Source organism: Galleria mellonella, unplaced genomic scaffold, assembly GCF_026898425.1.
Source record: "Galleria mellonella isolate WM207_F2 unplaced genomic scaffold, CSIRO_AGI_GalMel_v1 utg778, whole genome shotgun sequence".
Lineage (NCBI taxonomy): Eukaryota > Metazoa > Arthropoda > Insecta > Lepidoptera > Pyralidae > Galleria > Galleria mellonella.
The window spans coordinates 296,188-313,087 of record NW_026442150.1 but is presented as its reverse complement, the minus strand read 5'-3'; the positions used below and the strand labels follow the sequence as shown (position 1 = coordinate 313,087).

The window sequence follows — 16,900 nt, the reverse complement described above, 5'->3', positions numbered from 1 at the left end:
AAATGCATTCCCAAAGGGAGTTCGCGTCAGGCATGCGCCATAATAGACGTGAATTTTTTTTAGATTGTGTTAAAAAAAACTTCGGTTGTGGCAAAACCAGTTTCTTTTTTATTCAAAAACTTAACTGCTAAACCCATTTTGATAATATTTGTAGTCTATCAGATAAAAAAAGAACATTTCAAATCAGTTTATAACTGACAGAATTACAAACATAAACTATTGGGAGGGAAGGGATTGTTAGTAATGGAGAGGTTAACCCCTATTGCTATCAATACACCTTATCAGGTCGACCTCCACGTGGTTCCCCCTGGAAACCATCGCGACTAATTCATCATTGGATTCGTCACGATGGGCTAACTGACCTGCCTTGTCTTCCTCATCTATCATCCCTAACTGGTGTCCTGCCTGTGTATACCGACAGCGCAGGCGGGGTTACCATTCCATTATCATCTATTAAAAAAAAATATAAATTACTATGTTTAACAGTTATCGGCTGGTATGGTATGGTAAACATAAAAACATAACTGAACTAAAATCCCTTTTCTTTTCAAAGTCGGTTGAAAAGTGCAATAATTTCGGCACATGTTTGTTTTATACAACTAAGAATGGCAAACAAGCTGATGGCCCACCTGAAGGAAAGTGGTAACCGTCGCCTATACACATGAGCAGTAGCATGGACATAACAGAGTATACTGTTTCGCCCATGATACCCCTCATGCGTTGAAATATTCAGCACATTCATTCGGCACATTCAGCTACAAACATCACTTGTGCACTATTTTTAATATTGTGCATCTTGACCTTTTGTGTATCGATGTTTACAAATTCAAGTAACCTTACTCCATATTTTAGTGTCGACACAATATTGATACAGGATACACGTACACACATTATTTGAACAAGTTTTAAATAATAATTAAACAAATTTTAAAACGTAAACAAATTTTAAAACATAATTAAATTTTAAAACATAATTAAATTTTTAAACGTAATTAAACAAATATTAAAGCGTAATTAAACAAATTTTAACACATAATTAAACATTTTTTAATTAATAATAAAAATAAAGATAGAAATAATTAAAAAAGTAAATTTGATCATTTTATCCATTCATTATTGTTTTGTTGTAAACTTAAGATTTATTTGAAAAAAAAAAGCAACAGCTGTGTTCCTCGCCCGTTCTCAGCTGAAATTGCATTCTCAACTGGGCGGTAGTATAAAAAAATGCTTATTATTAAGTTTATTTGAATAAAAATTATTTATTATTATTATTAAAAAAAAATATATAAAAATTGACATTTCACACTTTTTGAAAATTTCATAAAAAATATTTAAAATAAAGAAAAAAATATGAAATTGACCATATATCTATTGCATGACGATAAATATATAAACTATGTTAGTAATAAAATAAATAATAATATAAAATATTTTTATGTACAATAAAGAATAAATAAATAAATAAATAATAAATTAATAATAACAAAAATAAGTAACAAATAAATTATGACATTATAATTAATTATTATAAATACACATGCGTGAAGAAAATTTTTTCAAAAATAACATATATCCTATATTACTCTCTATTAATGTAACTTCCTATAGGTGGGAGAATTTTCAAAATTAGTCGAGTAGTTTTTGAGTTTATTCATTACAAACAAACAATCAAATCTTTCCTCTTTACAATATTAGTGTAGACACACAAAATTATCAATTTTGAAAAAAAAAATTAAGTGATTATTTATGGATTTATAAAGAGTTTTTTTTTTTAATTAAATTAAAATTATGAAAATGTGGCGTGAAATATTGATATGTTTTGTGTTTATTAAGTTACATGAAGTTATTTACGGACAATCTGAAGAGTTCTTTTTTTTTTTTTTTTTTACAACACAGGGGGCAAACGAGCATGCGGCTCACCTGATGGTAAGTGACTACCGCCACTACTACAGTTGTTTGAAGGTAAACAATTTATATATATATATATATATATATATATATATATATATATATATATATATATATATATATATATATATATATATATATATATAAACCGAAACACAGCCATGCAACCACAACTGCGTCACGGTAGAAACACGAATAGAATAGAAGGGCTCAAGCAAACGACTTCTGTACAAACTCCGGTTTAAAGGGTGGGATATGGCGTGTATTTACACGGTACAGAGGAATAACACCTGAATCCTCAGGAATGGCAACGCATGGGGGGTATCATGGGCGAAACAGTATACTCTGTTATGCCCATGGTACTGCTCATGTCTATAGGCGACGGTTACCACTTTCCATCAGGTGTTCCGTCAGCTTGTTTGCCATTCTAAGTTGTATAGAAAAAAAAAAATAAAAAAAACTGGTTTTACCACAATTAAAATCACTCTTTTTTACGGAACACAATCTCATCGGTGGCGTTTTTATGAATCTAGACTTTTTTTTATCAACGATACAATATTCGTAACTGGTACGTATTCAGAGTATAGCATTTCCTACGCTAGTATCAACTTACAATACCCACAGAGTAAACGTTCACTCGATACTTCGACAAATTTTTATTTATAATAAAACAAATACAGAGTAATTACTTGACTTTATAATAAATAAAAAATAGACTGTCAACTGACATGACTTTACAGTTCTTAAAAATTGTTTGTTCTTAAAAATATTTTTTATAATTGTTCGAATAATAATCGTGTTAACTTTATTAGTAACAGAATAAATTAATAAATTAATAAATAAATGGTGAATTTATTAAATAATAAACAAAATAATGTATTAAGAAGTTATATGTGTTTATTTATGTGTGTTTTTTTTTTCAAGTAAATTTAAATAATGAAAATGTGGCGTGAAATATTGATATGTTTTGTGTTCACATGTGAAGTTGTTTTTGGACAATCTGAAGTGTTGTTTGAAGGTAAACAATTTATATAACAACTAAAATACAGTATAAATTAATTCAGTCGTTGTTACATTAAGATATATTGTGTTTTTTTTTTTAATAATAATAATAATAGCCTTTATTAACAATCTTACAATATAGTTATAATAATTTAATTAATTGTTTGACACCGGCACGTGAAGATTGTCTTGCTGTCCAGCATAGGCCTCCCCTAGAGTTCGCCATTGAGTGCGATTCCGCGCTCGCCTTTTCCAGGTGTGTCCCGCTATTTTTTTGATATCGTCCTCCCATCTACGACGCTGTCTCCCTTTTTTTTTTTTCTCTTATATCGTCTCGGACACCGCTCTGTGACATCCTTAGACCATTTTCCTTCATTTATTCCAACCATGTGTCCTGCCCACCTCCATTTTAGTTTCTTGATACAGTAAGTAACATCCGTGAATGCAGTTCTCTTCCTTATTCAGTCCAATTTTACTTTATCTTTTAATTTGAAGTTCAGTATACTTTATGTTGTGTACTTACGAAACATTTAATAATAAAATCAATCGAACGTTTCCATTGGTTTCCGCGATGGTCCTAGCATAGAATAGGACAACCTTTCTTTTCCCGTGGGTGTGGTAAGAGGCGACTAAGGGAGGGCGAGGAATGGGCAGCAACGTCCCTCTTAAAATCTAACCTAACCTAACTGCTGTTGAAGGGGGGAAAGGGATTGTTAGCAATGGAGTTTGACAGCCCCATTGCTAGCAATATGCCCTATTAGGTCGACCTGTACGTGGTTCCCTCTGGAAACTATCGTGAACAATTCTTATTAAATCTGCCACGATGGGCTAACTGACCTGCTTCATCCACACTTATCATTCTTCACTGGTGCCGGTGTATACCGATAGCGCGGGTGTGGTTACCATTTCATCATCGACCATTAAAAAACTGCTGTTGAAAATCCGCCTGCCAAGCGTGGCAATTGTTACCAAAACTCCTTTTATGGGAGAGTTCAGCAGTGAACAGTTAAAAGCTAATATGATGGTGATGATGATGATGATGAGCGTTTAGATATGTTAACAATTACATTTTGTGACTGTTCCTGTGATAATTAAAAAAAAAAACTTGCTTTTTCATTAATTTCATTGAAATAGACAGATACAAAGTCTTCTAATCGTATTATACGAATAACTAAGAAATAGTTCTTTTTTTTTATACATTTTAGAATGGCAAACAAGCTGACGGTCCACCTGATGGAAAGTGCTAACCGTCGCATATAGACATGAGCAGTACCGTGGACGTAACAGAGTATACTGTTTCGCCCATGATACCCCCCATGCGTTGCCATTCCTGAGGACTCAGGTGTTATTCCCTGTAAATTCACGCCATATCCCACCCTTCAAACCGAAACACAGCCATGGAAGCACAACTGCTTCACGGTTGAAACACGAATGGGACAGAGGTACCCAAGCAATCGACTTTTGTACAAAGTCTCCCTCTGGTAAAGAGTGAAACTTTGTACCTAAATTTTATTTCAAATCGTATACCTTTTCAGGTGATCCCTGCAAAGCTGATGACGGTAGTACGGCGTCTTGTACTCATATCTCTAACTGCATGGAGGCAGTCAATGCAGTAAAAAACAGAAGACCTTTCAAAGTGAGATATTTGTTCTATTTACTGCAAACTACATTATTATAGATACTGTTCTCTACCGTAAAATGGATCGAGCAAAGTTTACCTTGTCATAATCCAAGGAGTACTGACACCAACACTCATGTATGGAAGCGAATCGTGGGTGGAAGAAGCATGAAACTAAAATAAATGCTGTACAGATGAGAGCTTTGAGAAGTATGTGTGGTATTACATTAAAAGATAGAGTAAGAAACAGTGTGATTAGAGAGAAGTGTGGACTGAAAGACGATGTAGTGACAAAAATCGAAAAAGGAATGTTGCGTTGGTTTGGTCATTTGGAGAGGATGGATGAAAGAAGAATTACGAAAGAGATTTATCGAGCAAGAATGAATGGAGATGTCGGTAGGGGCCGCCCTAGACGGACGTATGTTGACCAAATAGGCGACGTGCTGAAGAAGGGCCAAATTAAAAGTACCTGTAATCGGCGAGCGTGTATGAGAAGATTAATGAATGTGGAAGAAGCGAAAGAGGTTTGTTTAAATCGAAGCATTTGGCATTCCATTGTTACTGCCTACCCTAATGGGAGAGAGGCATGACAGATATATATGTATGTATGTATGTTCTCTACCCTTAAAAAGATGAAAACAGAAAGGGAATTAAAATGGCATGCTTTCCAACTGCATTGGGTTGACTGGAAGAGATCTCTGTCAGAGATAAGTCCACCCTTGCTCACAATATTTATAAATGCATTTACAATGTAATTTACAAGTGCAATAAAGAATATATGTATATAAAAAAATAGGTCACCCATAAACGAGTATATTTCTAGGAATGAACAATAGATGTAATATCTATACATTTTAGTTACAATATCTATATACTGTTTTTTTTTTGGATCTGTATTTGCTGTTAGCTGAGATGGCCTTGACAGCTTCACCGGACGCGTGTGCAGGGGCGAGCTGACAACATTCCAAGCCGCAAGAGGGGAGCGACAGAGTGTCGACTCTTACCAATGGACTACGGCGTATGCCCAAAGGCTTAAGAGCGGCTCGCGCCTCGGCTTAGGCTACCGCACTTCGACCCCCGTCAAGAAACGGAGCGTCGGTTTGTCGTGTCGAGAGAGGGGGTATCGGAGAATTGATGTCTAACAGTTGTAAAAATCGATTAATTAATCGATTGAACGTTTCGATTCGGTCCTAATTTAATTTAGATATTCCTGTGATAATCACAACAGATCTTGGTTACTACTTCATCATTCATTTGTATTATTATTAACAACCCACTCCGGCTTCGCACGAGAGCAATGCTTATACTGAATAGCGCCGCCGGTCCCTGGCCGGTACCGCCGCAATCGCTATGTCCCTGCATTTTAAATCTGTAATATCTTCGGAAATATTCATTTAAATTACATGCAGTAAAGGGCCATATTGATCTATATTAAATGTAAAATGTACTTACAGTACTTAATTGGATAAGGATTAATATTGTATTGTTTAAAATCGCTTTGTAATTAAGCCATTATTTCTAGTAAAAAGTAAAGTATAAAAAATGGTTATTGTGGGGTATCCTTAAGAGATAGACATATACCATCGCAGACTTTTTTGTAGGCCTTCTTAAGGTGTATAATACTATTGTACACTATTTTGATCTATATTGTAGGGTTCAACTAACGTTTGCAATGTACAAAAATGTGTTTATTTAAGACATCACATTAGAAACCTCTAAAATTATCAGTGTTTCTCTACAATATTATGCATGTATTATACATATAAACCTTCCTCTTGAATCACTCTATCTACTAAAAAGAATGCATCAAAATCTGTTGCGTATTTTCAAAGATCTAAGCATATATAGGGACAGACAGACGGGAAGCGACTTTGTTTTATACTATATAGTTATTTTGTCTGCAGATTTGTTCGTTTAACGCAACGGATCCTATAGTATGCTGCTTGAGAACAAAGATGGGAACAAACACAACAGCAGAACGGTGAGTTTATTTATTTATTTATTACTAGTGGTCGCTCCGTGGTCGAAATTCGATCATAACATATATTTTATAAATGAATTTATTATGGTTACGTTTGACATTCAGTGAGACTATAGACAAATAATACTAAAGACAAACGATATTAATCTATTCTCAATTCGACCACAGACTTTAACAATAAACAAAAGAATATATATGCGTGTGTGTGTGCCAAATACAGTGATACCTCGACATACAAGTTTAATTCGTTCCGTAATCTTGCTCGTATGTCAAATCACTCGATATCTCAAAGCAATTTTCCCCATTGAAATTAATTGAAATGCTATCAATCCGTTCTAGCTCTCAAAAAAAAATTGAATAAAAACAATAAATAAAAGCTTCCAATTATAATGAAGGTGAAATAACCAAATATTATTTGCCGACGAGGTCATTTCAAGTCGTGTGAAACCCGTTTCGTTATTAATAAAACAAAATAAATGCATTTCTGTGTATATTGTTATCAGAACGTCTGAGCTATGTTTTTACATCTGCAGTAACTGATATGCCGCGCGTGTAGTTACATCATTCACCATGCCAAGGTCACTAGGTCACGTCTCGATCATTACAGCCACAGATAACATAATACTATACAGCTAATCTCTCTATAAATACACTCTAAAGAGAAGGCGAGATAGAAGACGGACATAAAAAAATAAAACTGGGGCATACGTACCTTTTTTCCTGTGGGTTACAGGACGGGGTATGTTTTTAAGCCGACATAAGTTGAGAAGGTGAAAACTTATAATATTATCTTACCTTACTAATAAGTAATTATATTACTAAAGTTTGATAAATCTTTTTTTATACAACTTAGAATGGCAAACAAGCTGATGGCTCACCTAATGGGAAATTGTAACCGTTGCCCATAGACATGAGCAGTACCATGGACATAACAGAATATACTGTTTCGCCTTTGTTATCCCCCATGTGTTGCTATTCCTGAGGACTCAGGTGTTACTCCTCTGTACCCTGTAAATTCACTGCCATATTCCACCCTTCAAATCGAAACACAGCCATGCAAACACAACTGCTTCACAGTAGAAACACGAATGGGACAGAGGTGGCCAAGCAAACGACTTTGTACAAAAGTCGTTTGCTTGGCCATTCTAAATTGTGTAAAAAAAAGACTGCCGTTTACCATGGTCACGCGGGGGGAGTCGCGTGTCTGAATTAGTTATGTATAAATATGCAACAATATAGGGGGGGAAAGGGATTGTTAGTAATGGAAACTAAGAATCCCATTGCTAGCAATATACCCAACCAGGTCGACCTCCTCGCGGTTCCCCCTGGAAACTATGATGGTTAATTCCTGATGAATTCATCATGATGTGCTAACTGGCCTGTTTTCATTCTCATCTATCACCCTTCACTGGTGCTCCGCCAGCGTATCCCGTTAGCGTAGGCGGGGTTACCATACCATTTTCATCTAATAAAAAAATATGCAACAATTTACATTTCAGACATTCAAAAGACGACTATTGTAATTTGTATGGCAACATGACTGCAGTACAAATAGGACGGAAGGCTTTGGACAGTGAGTTTTCAAACATCTTTACTGCTTTTTTTATCTTTCTTTTTTTTTATACAACTTAGAATGGCAAACAAGCTGACGGCCCACCTGATGGAAAGTGGTAACCGTCGCCTATAGACATGAACAGTACCATGGACATAACAGAGTATACTGTTTCGCCCATGAGACCCCCCATGCGTTGCCACTTCTGAGGACTCAGGTGTTATTCCTCTGTACCCAGTAAATTCGCGCCATATCCCACCCTTCAAACCGAAACACAGCCATGCAAACACAACTGCTTCACGGTTGAAACACGAATGGAACATAGGTACCCAAGCAATCGACTTTTGTACAAAGCATACAGCCCATGTGATCGTAAATGGTCATTGTAGCCTATGGAAGCCTGTAATACTTTTTTTAATGGGTGATAATGATATGGTAACCCCGCCTGCGCTATCGGTATACACTGGCGGGGCACCAATGAGGGATGATAAGTGACGATGGAAGCAGGTCAGTCAGCCCTTCGTGACGAATTCCACTAGAATTAACCACGGTGGTTTCCAGGGGGAACCACCGCGGAGATTGACTTGATAGGCTGTGTTGCTGGCAATCTATTGCATCCAGTCTACTGGGGTCAGTTAGACCCCATTACTAACAATCCCTTTCCCTCCCCAGTGAGGTATGATAGGTGAGGATGAATCAAATCAATTGCCACATCATGATCAATTCGGCAAGAATTAACCGAGATTGTAGTGATGGTGTTCAGGAGGAGCTATGTGCAGTAAAACCATATAGGATACATTGCTAGCAATAAGGCTGTTACTACCTCGAAGATAAGGTGAAGCTGGCATCCAAAAAACTCGATATGCTCAATAAAGCGAAGCATTACTTCACGCCGGATCAGCGATTAATGCTCTACAAATCCCAAATCCGGCTCCACATGGAGTATTGCTGTCACTTATGGGCCGGAGCACCTAAATACCAGCTTGAACCCTTCGACTCGTTGCAACGACGCGCTATGAGAATTGTCGGTGATCCCATGCTTACAAGCGGTATCGAACCCTTAAGTCTTAGGAGAGATTTTGCCTCACTCTGTGTGTTCTACCGCTTGTACAACGGATTATGCTCAGAGAAATTGTTCAATATGATGCCCACGGGCACTTTCTACCATCGTACAGCTCGCCATCGAAAGAGAGTTCATCGTCATATCCCACAGCCTCAATGGTCGCGTACAGCGCGGTTTCAGAGACGTTTCCTCCCACGAACACTCAGGTTGTGGAATGAGCTCCCTGCCGAGGTTTTCCCAAGAGCCTACAGCATGGGGTTCTTCAAAAGGGGGGTAAAGAGGTTCGGCAACGCACGCGTAACACCTCTGGTATTGCAGGTGTTCATAGGCTACGGTAACCTCTTACCATCAGGTGGGCCGTATGCTTGTTTGCCACCTCAGTGGTATAAAAAAACTCCATTACTAACTCCCACTCCTCCCCTCCCCTCTAGTTTAGTAATAATTATGCTTTCATCCAATATTCTTTAAAACCAGAGTGCCGGCAGTACCAGCAAGAGATATGTCCATGCAGACTGATCAGAGTCAAGAGAGACGATGACGGTGACTATAATGCAGTCAAGGAGCCTGAGGTCGTCCACGGAGTAGACTCTAAACCGAATGAATTCACCAACATGGTTAGTTATAACTAAAGTTTCATCCCAACCATCTGGACGAGTGGCGCTTCTCCACCGTGCGTTTTTCAAGGCACTTTCTCCCACGCACAACCACCCTTTGGAATCAACTTCTAGCAGCAGTATTTCCGAACCGATACGACAACATAACCTTTAAGAAAAGAGCATATTCCTTTTTAAAAGGCCGGCAGCACACATGCAATGCCGTTGGTGTTGTGGGTGATCATGGGCGGCGGTAGTCACTTACCATCAGATGAGCCGCATGCTTGTTTGCCCCCTGTGTTGTAAAAAAAAAGTTATATTTGAATCTTAGAATGGCTAAAAATCTAACGGCTTTATGGGAATCATTAACCGTTACTACTAGACACGAACAGCACCATGGACATAACAGAATACTCTACTACATGGTATATTTCATAAGTTACCTTTCCTGTGAAGTATGGTTTTTTTGGGTAATGATGGAATGGTAACCCCATTTGCGCTATCGGTATACACTGGCGAGGTACCAGTGAGGTGTGATAAGTGAGAATGAAAAAACGGGTCAGTTAGCCCATCGTGATGAATACACTTGGAATTCAGCATGATGGTTTCCATGGGGGACCAAGTGGAGATCAACTGGTAGTCCGTATAACTAACAATCCTAAGTATGGTGTTATGTCTTCCTACCCTGTAGATTCACTGCCATATCTCACCCTTCAGACCGAAACACAGCCATGCAAACACAACTGCTTCACGGTAGAAACACGAATGGGACAGAGGTGCCGAAGCAAAAGACTTTTGTACAAAGTCTTCCTTTGCTGGTAGCAAGTAGGTAGCAACTATGGTAGCTCATAAGTTGTCTTTCCTGAGGAGTATGATATTATGCCTCCGTACCCTGTAGATTCACTGCCATATTCCACCCTTCAAACAGTAACACATTCAAGCAAACAGCAGTGAAATGGACCAGGATTTGAGTTCCCTAAAATATGGTTAACTGCAATGATGGCTGGCTTATCCGTCATACTCGTGAATGGATGCTGCTTGTGAGGACTGGTATGCTCATGTTTCCATGTTTATTTTCTATTTATCTATACATATGGTAAAATAAAACTAAAGAGGTCGAATGTCTGTACATACGTACAGAAAAAGAAAACGCTAAAAACCGAGTCAGTGGGATGTTAGAAGTGAAATAGAACATATTTTCTTTGAATCTAGGCCTTGCTTGGCTACGGTGACAATGTCTCGACAGCGCAGTGGTCGTGTGGAGGCAGCGTGATCAGCGAGCGATATATCCTCACCGCCGGACACTGCATCAGCGGGAGGGACATGTGAGTAGGAGGACAAGACTATCAGTAAATTTACAAGAGTCTACGGTAGAAGGTCATAACTACGATCTTTGTATTGTACGAATTTTGTTTTGGAAATAAATATTATTCATTTTACAAACAAGCGTACAAACCGGCTGATAGTAGACGTTTACCATATCTTATAAACTCTTACAATACCAGAGAGAGACTTTGTACAAAAGCCGATTGCTAAGGCACCTCTGTCCCATTCGTGTTTCTACCGTGAAGCAATTGTGTTTGCATGGCTGTGTTTCAGTTTGAAGGGTGGGATATGGCGTGAATTTACAGGGTACAGAGAAATAACACCCGAGTCCTCAGGAATGGCAACGCATGGGGGGTATCATGGGCGAAACAGTATACTCTGTTATGTCCATGGTACTGTTCATGTCTATAGGCGACGGTTACCACTTTCCATCAGGTGGGCCGTCAGCTTGTTTGCCATTCTAAGTTGTATAAAAAAAAAGTATTACGCACGTATTGCCAACCCTGAAGCTTCTTCGGCATGCCAATTTTGAATTGAGGATCTTTTTTCAGAGGCAACGTAACTTTTGCGGCCCTGGGTATACTGGCGCGCTCAGATATCGTCGAGAACTTGGTGTATAAAGTGAAGAGGATCATACCGTACCCTGAATACAAGCCACCGAGCAAGTACCACGACATCGCACTGTTGAAGACGGAGCGCGAGTGAGTATTCTCTGAATATATTTTCGAACCATAAACGAAGATAGATAGATAGATAGATAATTTAACCTACAGATATACATAAAAAGCGAGATAAGAGAAATGTTGAAGCTTCTAAATCGATACGATCGAAAGGCACGAGTGTTTATGTTCCAATTATATTGCGTATTTTGACAATCACAAAGCGTATCAAAAACTGTAGCAAGAATAAATGTCCTAAATAATATGGCAAGAAGCAATGTCCGAAAAATTTTCGAAAACTATAAATTTGTATTTATTTACAAAACAAAATTTAAACTTGAAGACTTGTACTCTCGATGCGCGAGGCCAACTCGCACTTGACCAGTTTTTCTTTTTTATTTATATTTCTTTTTTATCAGCATCATGTTCTCGCAACGAATCCAGCCGGCCTGTTTGGACGTGGTCGGTAGTGTGCCGGACGGTAATGGCGTTACGACCACCGGTTGGGGCGTGCTGGGCCGCGGGGCTGACACTGCCAATATTCTTCAGAAGGTACCATTTTTACTAGAGGGAGACTTTGTACAAAAGTCGTTTGCTTGGATATCTCTGTCCCATTCGTGTTTCAACCGTAAAGCTTGTAAAACCGTAAAAGTTGTGTTTGCATGGCTGTGTTTCGGTTTGAAGGGTGAGGAATAACACCTGAGTCCTCAGGAATGGCAACGCATGGGGAGTATCATGGGCGAAACAGTATACTCTGTTATGTCCGTGGTACTGCTCATGTCTATAGGCGACGGTTACCACTTTCCATCAGGTGGGCCGTCAGCTTGTTTGCCATTCTAAGTCGTATAAAAAAAAGGTAGGTAATGATTTTCCAATACTAGCACTTTTATTTGAAATGAGAAAAAGCAAGATCCCGGAAGCACACCCACTAAATCTCAACCCTACTAGTGAAGTATAAATATGGCAACAGGGACGAATATAAATAATAATAATAAATCTCTTTAATTTCAGGTATATACCCATAGTTTACAGTTACATTATTAATTATACAAACTATTATTTTTTTTTAAATACACATTAATTATAAAATACTAATTTAAATTATTTCATTATAGAATCTTTTGTCGTCAGGTATGCAGCGAGGAATACAGTCTTTACAATATAATTACTTATTGTCATTAAACTTTCATGAAATTTTGCCCTATAATTACGTAAAATAGCAAAAAAATCATTAACCCTCTTCTGTGCAAACATGCCAGACGCACTACACCGCCATGGCAAGTTGAGCATCGCTCGGAATGCGTTATGCGGAATAAAATCGAATATAAATATTCCATCCCCTCAGAGAGGGGACGTGTGATATCTCACGATAGCTGTGAGTCATTTAAAGTCTGGACGCTGAACGGTCAACACTACGCTTCGAGTGGCAATCTGTTAATTACCTGGTGATGCCTCATTTAGTCAAACGTTTAGGGTTATTAGTAATGCGGATTACCAGTCCCATCGCTAACAGCATACCCTAACAGGTCGACCTCAATTAGTCCCCCCTGGAAGCCATATGCTGAGTCCCAGGTGTATGTATCACGATGGGCTAACTGACCTGCCTTTTCATTCTCACCTATCCATCATTGGTACTCCGTCAGCGTATACCGTAAGCGCAGGCAGAGTTACCATTCCATTATCATCCATTAAGGAGAAAGAAAAAAAAAACATATGTCACTACGTGTGCGTAAACTAAATAGCGGTCAGAGACGAATATAGGAAAGGTCTTAGAACCTCCACTAATAATAACAATTATGTGTCTTTAAATATTACCAGACGCATACTAAAGGTAGACGAATTAAACAAAACAATTTTAATCTACAATAACTGTATACTATTCCATTTTCCTTAGCTAAAACTGGGGTCTCTCTCTCTCTTTCCTATCTCTCTTCTCTCTTCTTTCTCATCTCGCTTTCCTCTCTCTCTCTTTTATTTCTGTCTCTTTATCCTCTCTCTCTCTCCTTGGTCTCCTCAGCTAAAGTCTTAAGAGTGTGACGGAATAATAAACATGGCTCATCAAAATTATTTCAAGCGGTGGTGTTACAAACCATCTAATAACTCGAACAATTTTATAAATCTACTAAAATTTAAAATTCACACTATAGCAAATTAATCATTCCTTGCAGACAGAACTGTTCCAGTTCTCCAAGGAGGAGTGCTCCTCCAAGTACAAACCTAACCGCTTACTGAAGCGAGGCATCGACCACAGCACGCAGATGTGCTATGGACACCGGGAGAGACCCACCGACACTTGCCCGGTAATGAACCCTGGATATCTGCAGGGCCAACCTCAACCAAACGCCTATAGGCAAATTCGGCCACAAAGCCTTGTCGCGTGGTTTCTAATGTGCCTTCGGAAATCTCCAGCGTCTTTGGAATTTGACGTTCTTGGACGTTGCCCGAACACAGTCTTAAAGTCGGTATTGGATATCTGTCGATGCTGAAGATTAGGACCCTGGAATTAAGCAGAACTTATGAGTGTCAGAAAATTTGATTTTTGTATAAACTAGCAAACGAGCTGACAGTCTACCTGACAGAAATTGGTAACCGTAGCCTGTAGACATGAACAGTGCTGTGGGCATCACATTCAGTACTTGTTTCATTTATTGCTCATACATACATACATATCTGTCATGGCTGTCTTTTTTTTATACAACTTAGAATGGCAAACAAGCTGACGGCCCACCTGATGGAAAGTGGCAACCGTCGCCTATAGACATGAGCAGTACCATGGAAATAACAGAGTATATTGTTTCGCCCATGATATCTCCCATGCGTTGCCATTCCTGAGGACTGAGGTGTTATGCCTCTGTACCGTGTAAATTCACGCCATATCCCACCCTTCAAACCGAAATACTGCCATGCAAATACTCCCATTTGAGTAGGCAGAAACAATGGAACGCCAAATGCTTCGAGTCAAACAAACCTCTTTTGCACCTTTCATTTATTATTCTGTAGAATTGAAATAATGACATTAGTGTAATTACAGGGTTTGGGAGTATATGTTATGCCAATACAATAGTTCTCAGAAATGGCAACGCATGAAGGCGAGGGGCAAGGGGATATCATAAGCATCTTGTGTTTAATGTGGCGTCCACGGTGCTGGTCATATCTTTGCCACTTTCCATTTAGCGGTCCATCAGCTCGTTTGGCGTTCCAACTTGACTTCTGTAGAGCGAAATGGTAGAGCTTTTAGTTAAGTTTTTGGAGAATTCTGCTATATTCCTGTAACTTGGAACTTTTGCAGGGCGACAGCGGCGGGCCTCTGCTGATCACAAACAAGTTCCTCTGTCTCCACTCCATCATCGGAGTGACCTCGTTCGGGTCCGCTTGCGGTATTATGGGCACGCCCGGGGTCTACACTAGGCTGCTTGCTTACCTGCCCTGGATAGAGAGTGTCGTGTGGCCTTAACTATTATCATATCAGCTGTTGTATCACTGCATAGGCCTCTTTCTTGGGAGGGTTTGTCAGTGGCCAGCACTGACAAACCCTCCCAATTAAAAAATTAGGAGAACTGGCAACCGCAGTTAGGCTTTGGTGATGTTTTAAGAGAGACGCTGCTGCCCATCCCTCGAGCTTTAAGTTCTCTTATGTGCCTCTTACGACACCTATTGGAATGGAAGGGGCGGACCATTCTATGCCGGGAGCACACGGCTAAATATTATGTTTTTTTTTTCTAAATAAATGAATATAAATTTTTAGAATTTTTTTTGACCCTGGTTATCACACTAATTTTTAATATTCGAAATGGCATACAAGCTGCCGGTGCAGCTGATGGAGAGTGGTAACCGTCGCCTATAGACATGAGCAGTACCATGGACGTAATAGAGTATACTGTTTCGCCCATGATACCCCCATGCGTTGCCATTCCTGAGGACTCAGGTATTATTCCTCTGTACCCAGTAAATTCACGCCATATCCCACCCTTCAAACCGAAACACAGCCATGCAAACACAACTGCTTCGCGGTTGAAACACGAATCGGACAGAGGTACCCAAGCAATTGACTTTTGTACAGTCTCCCTCTGGTACCTTTATTATCCTTTAAAAAAAGATATCTGGTAGTTACTTATAGGTCGAAAAACAAGTTTGTGTTTGTAATTGTTCGCGACATTGTAATCATTTGTATAGTTATAACGATATTTTATAGTTATTTGTTAGCATAAATCATTAGTTTTTTAATCGTTTTAAATTGTTAATTTTACATAGATTTTTACGATGTATCTATAGCTCGTAAGTTGAATAAAACATTTTTATTGTGTCTTATCATTATTACCCGTAAATAGAATAAGAAAGAAATTGTAAAAATAATAGAAATAAGGATAATTGTACAAATAAATAGACGCCGAAACGGTGCCACTCTGAAGAGTAACGCGTCCCTCTCACACTCGCCCCGTCCCGCTCGCACAGACTCGCTAATGTGAGTTGGTACATGTTGTCGTGCGACCGGGCGGGTATAAAGATAGGCCGCCTACCGCCGAGCGGCATGCTCTGCACTCCCCAACCGATAAGAAATAGGACAGAAACTCTTCAGAACGGAACCGGGGCTTCAAGAAAAGGAATTATTGTGTTTCTCTCCAGCCTGAACCAGCGCCCCTACAGTCCACGCTCACCGAGCGGTCAAGCTGCACCGTTCAGTAATTTTTAATTAATAAATGAGTATAATTATTATGACTCATATTTAATATTCCTTTGGAATTCCTTATGCAATTTATTGTCCTTATTTGCTATGGTTGGATATTTTAAACTGACCTTTCCTTATAGATGCACTTGGTAAAACTGGTTTTGTTGTTGGGCTGTATGCAGACAGATTATTTACGCGCCAACTAGTTTTTTTTTTTATCGAACCTACTTCTTAAATAAAAAAAAAGAATAATAACGTCGAGGAAGCAAAGAAATAATAGCACGTCACTTGAAAAATGGACATTCGTATAGCTTTTTTTTTTATGAATGATATAGGGGTTTGAAAAAATGGCGGGAAAGGTGTGCATTTAGTTTAAATTGAAGAGCTGTAATTTAGCAATTTCAACTTGTACCAAACGAATGTTTCATTTATGGCTTAAAAAATGTACAATATAATAAACTTTCCTCAGATTTTTTATATCTTCCCTTGAAAATGTTTAGAGGAGTTTGCCACTTGTCTAGAGGGCCTGGTA

The 16,900-nt window shown here is 38.6% G+C and overlaps 1 protein-coding gene across 4 annotated transcripts; it reads left to right on the top strand.

Annotated features, from left to right (window-relative positions):
- Nucleotides 1-2,457: 2,457 nt before the first annotated feature.
- Nucleotides 2,458-16,306, top strand: LOC113518686 (serine protease snake-like). 4 transcript variants are annotated; one of them, XM_052901229.1, is made up of 11 exons: nt 2,458-2,476; nt 2,833-2,926; nt 4,446-4,546; nt 6,418-6,509; nt 8,009-8,082; nt 9,599-9,738; nt 10,930-11,042; nt 11,595-11,744; nt 12,122-12,254; nt 13,871-14,002; nt 14,992-16,306. In XM_052901229.1, exons 2-11 carry the CDS (start codon nt 2,845-2,847, stop codon nt 15,154-15,156), a joined length of 1,182 nt encoding a protein of 393 aa, XP_052757189.1. In that variant the 5' UTR covers nt 2,458-2,476; nt 2,833-2,844; the 3' UTR covers nt 15,157-16,306. The 4 variants fall into 4 exon arrangements, with proteins under 4 accessions (XP_052757189.1, XP_052757188.1, XP_052757187.1 ...); XM_052901228.1 differs by lacking the exon at nt 2,458-2,476 and adding an exon at nt 2,608-2,754; XM_052901227.1 differs by lacking the exon at nt 2,458-2,476 and having other exon boundaries at nt 2,609-2,926.
- The last annotated feature ends 594 nt before the right edge of the window (nt 16,307-16,900 follow it).

Bases quoted from the DNA above. Each gene is read 5' to 3' on its own strand.
- LOC113518686 (XM_052901229.1), top strand. From the start codon at position 2,845: ATGAAAATGTGGCGTGAAATATTGATATGTTTTGTGTTCACATGTGAA. The intron at 2,927-4,445 runs GTAAACAATTTA...ATACCTTTTCAG, and splicing joins ATCTGAAGTGTTGTTTGAAG to GTGATCCCTGCAAAGCTGAT. The intron at 9,739-10,929 runs GTTAGTTATAAC...CTTTGAATCTAG, and splicing joins CGAATGAATTCACCAACATG to GCCTTGCTTGGCTACGGTGA.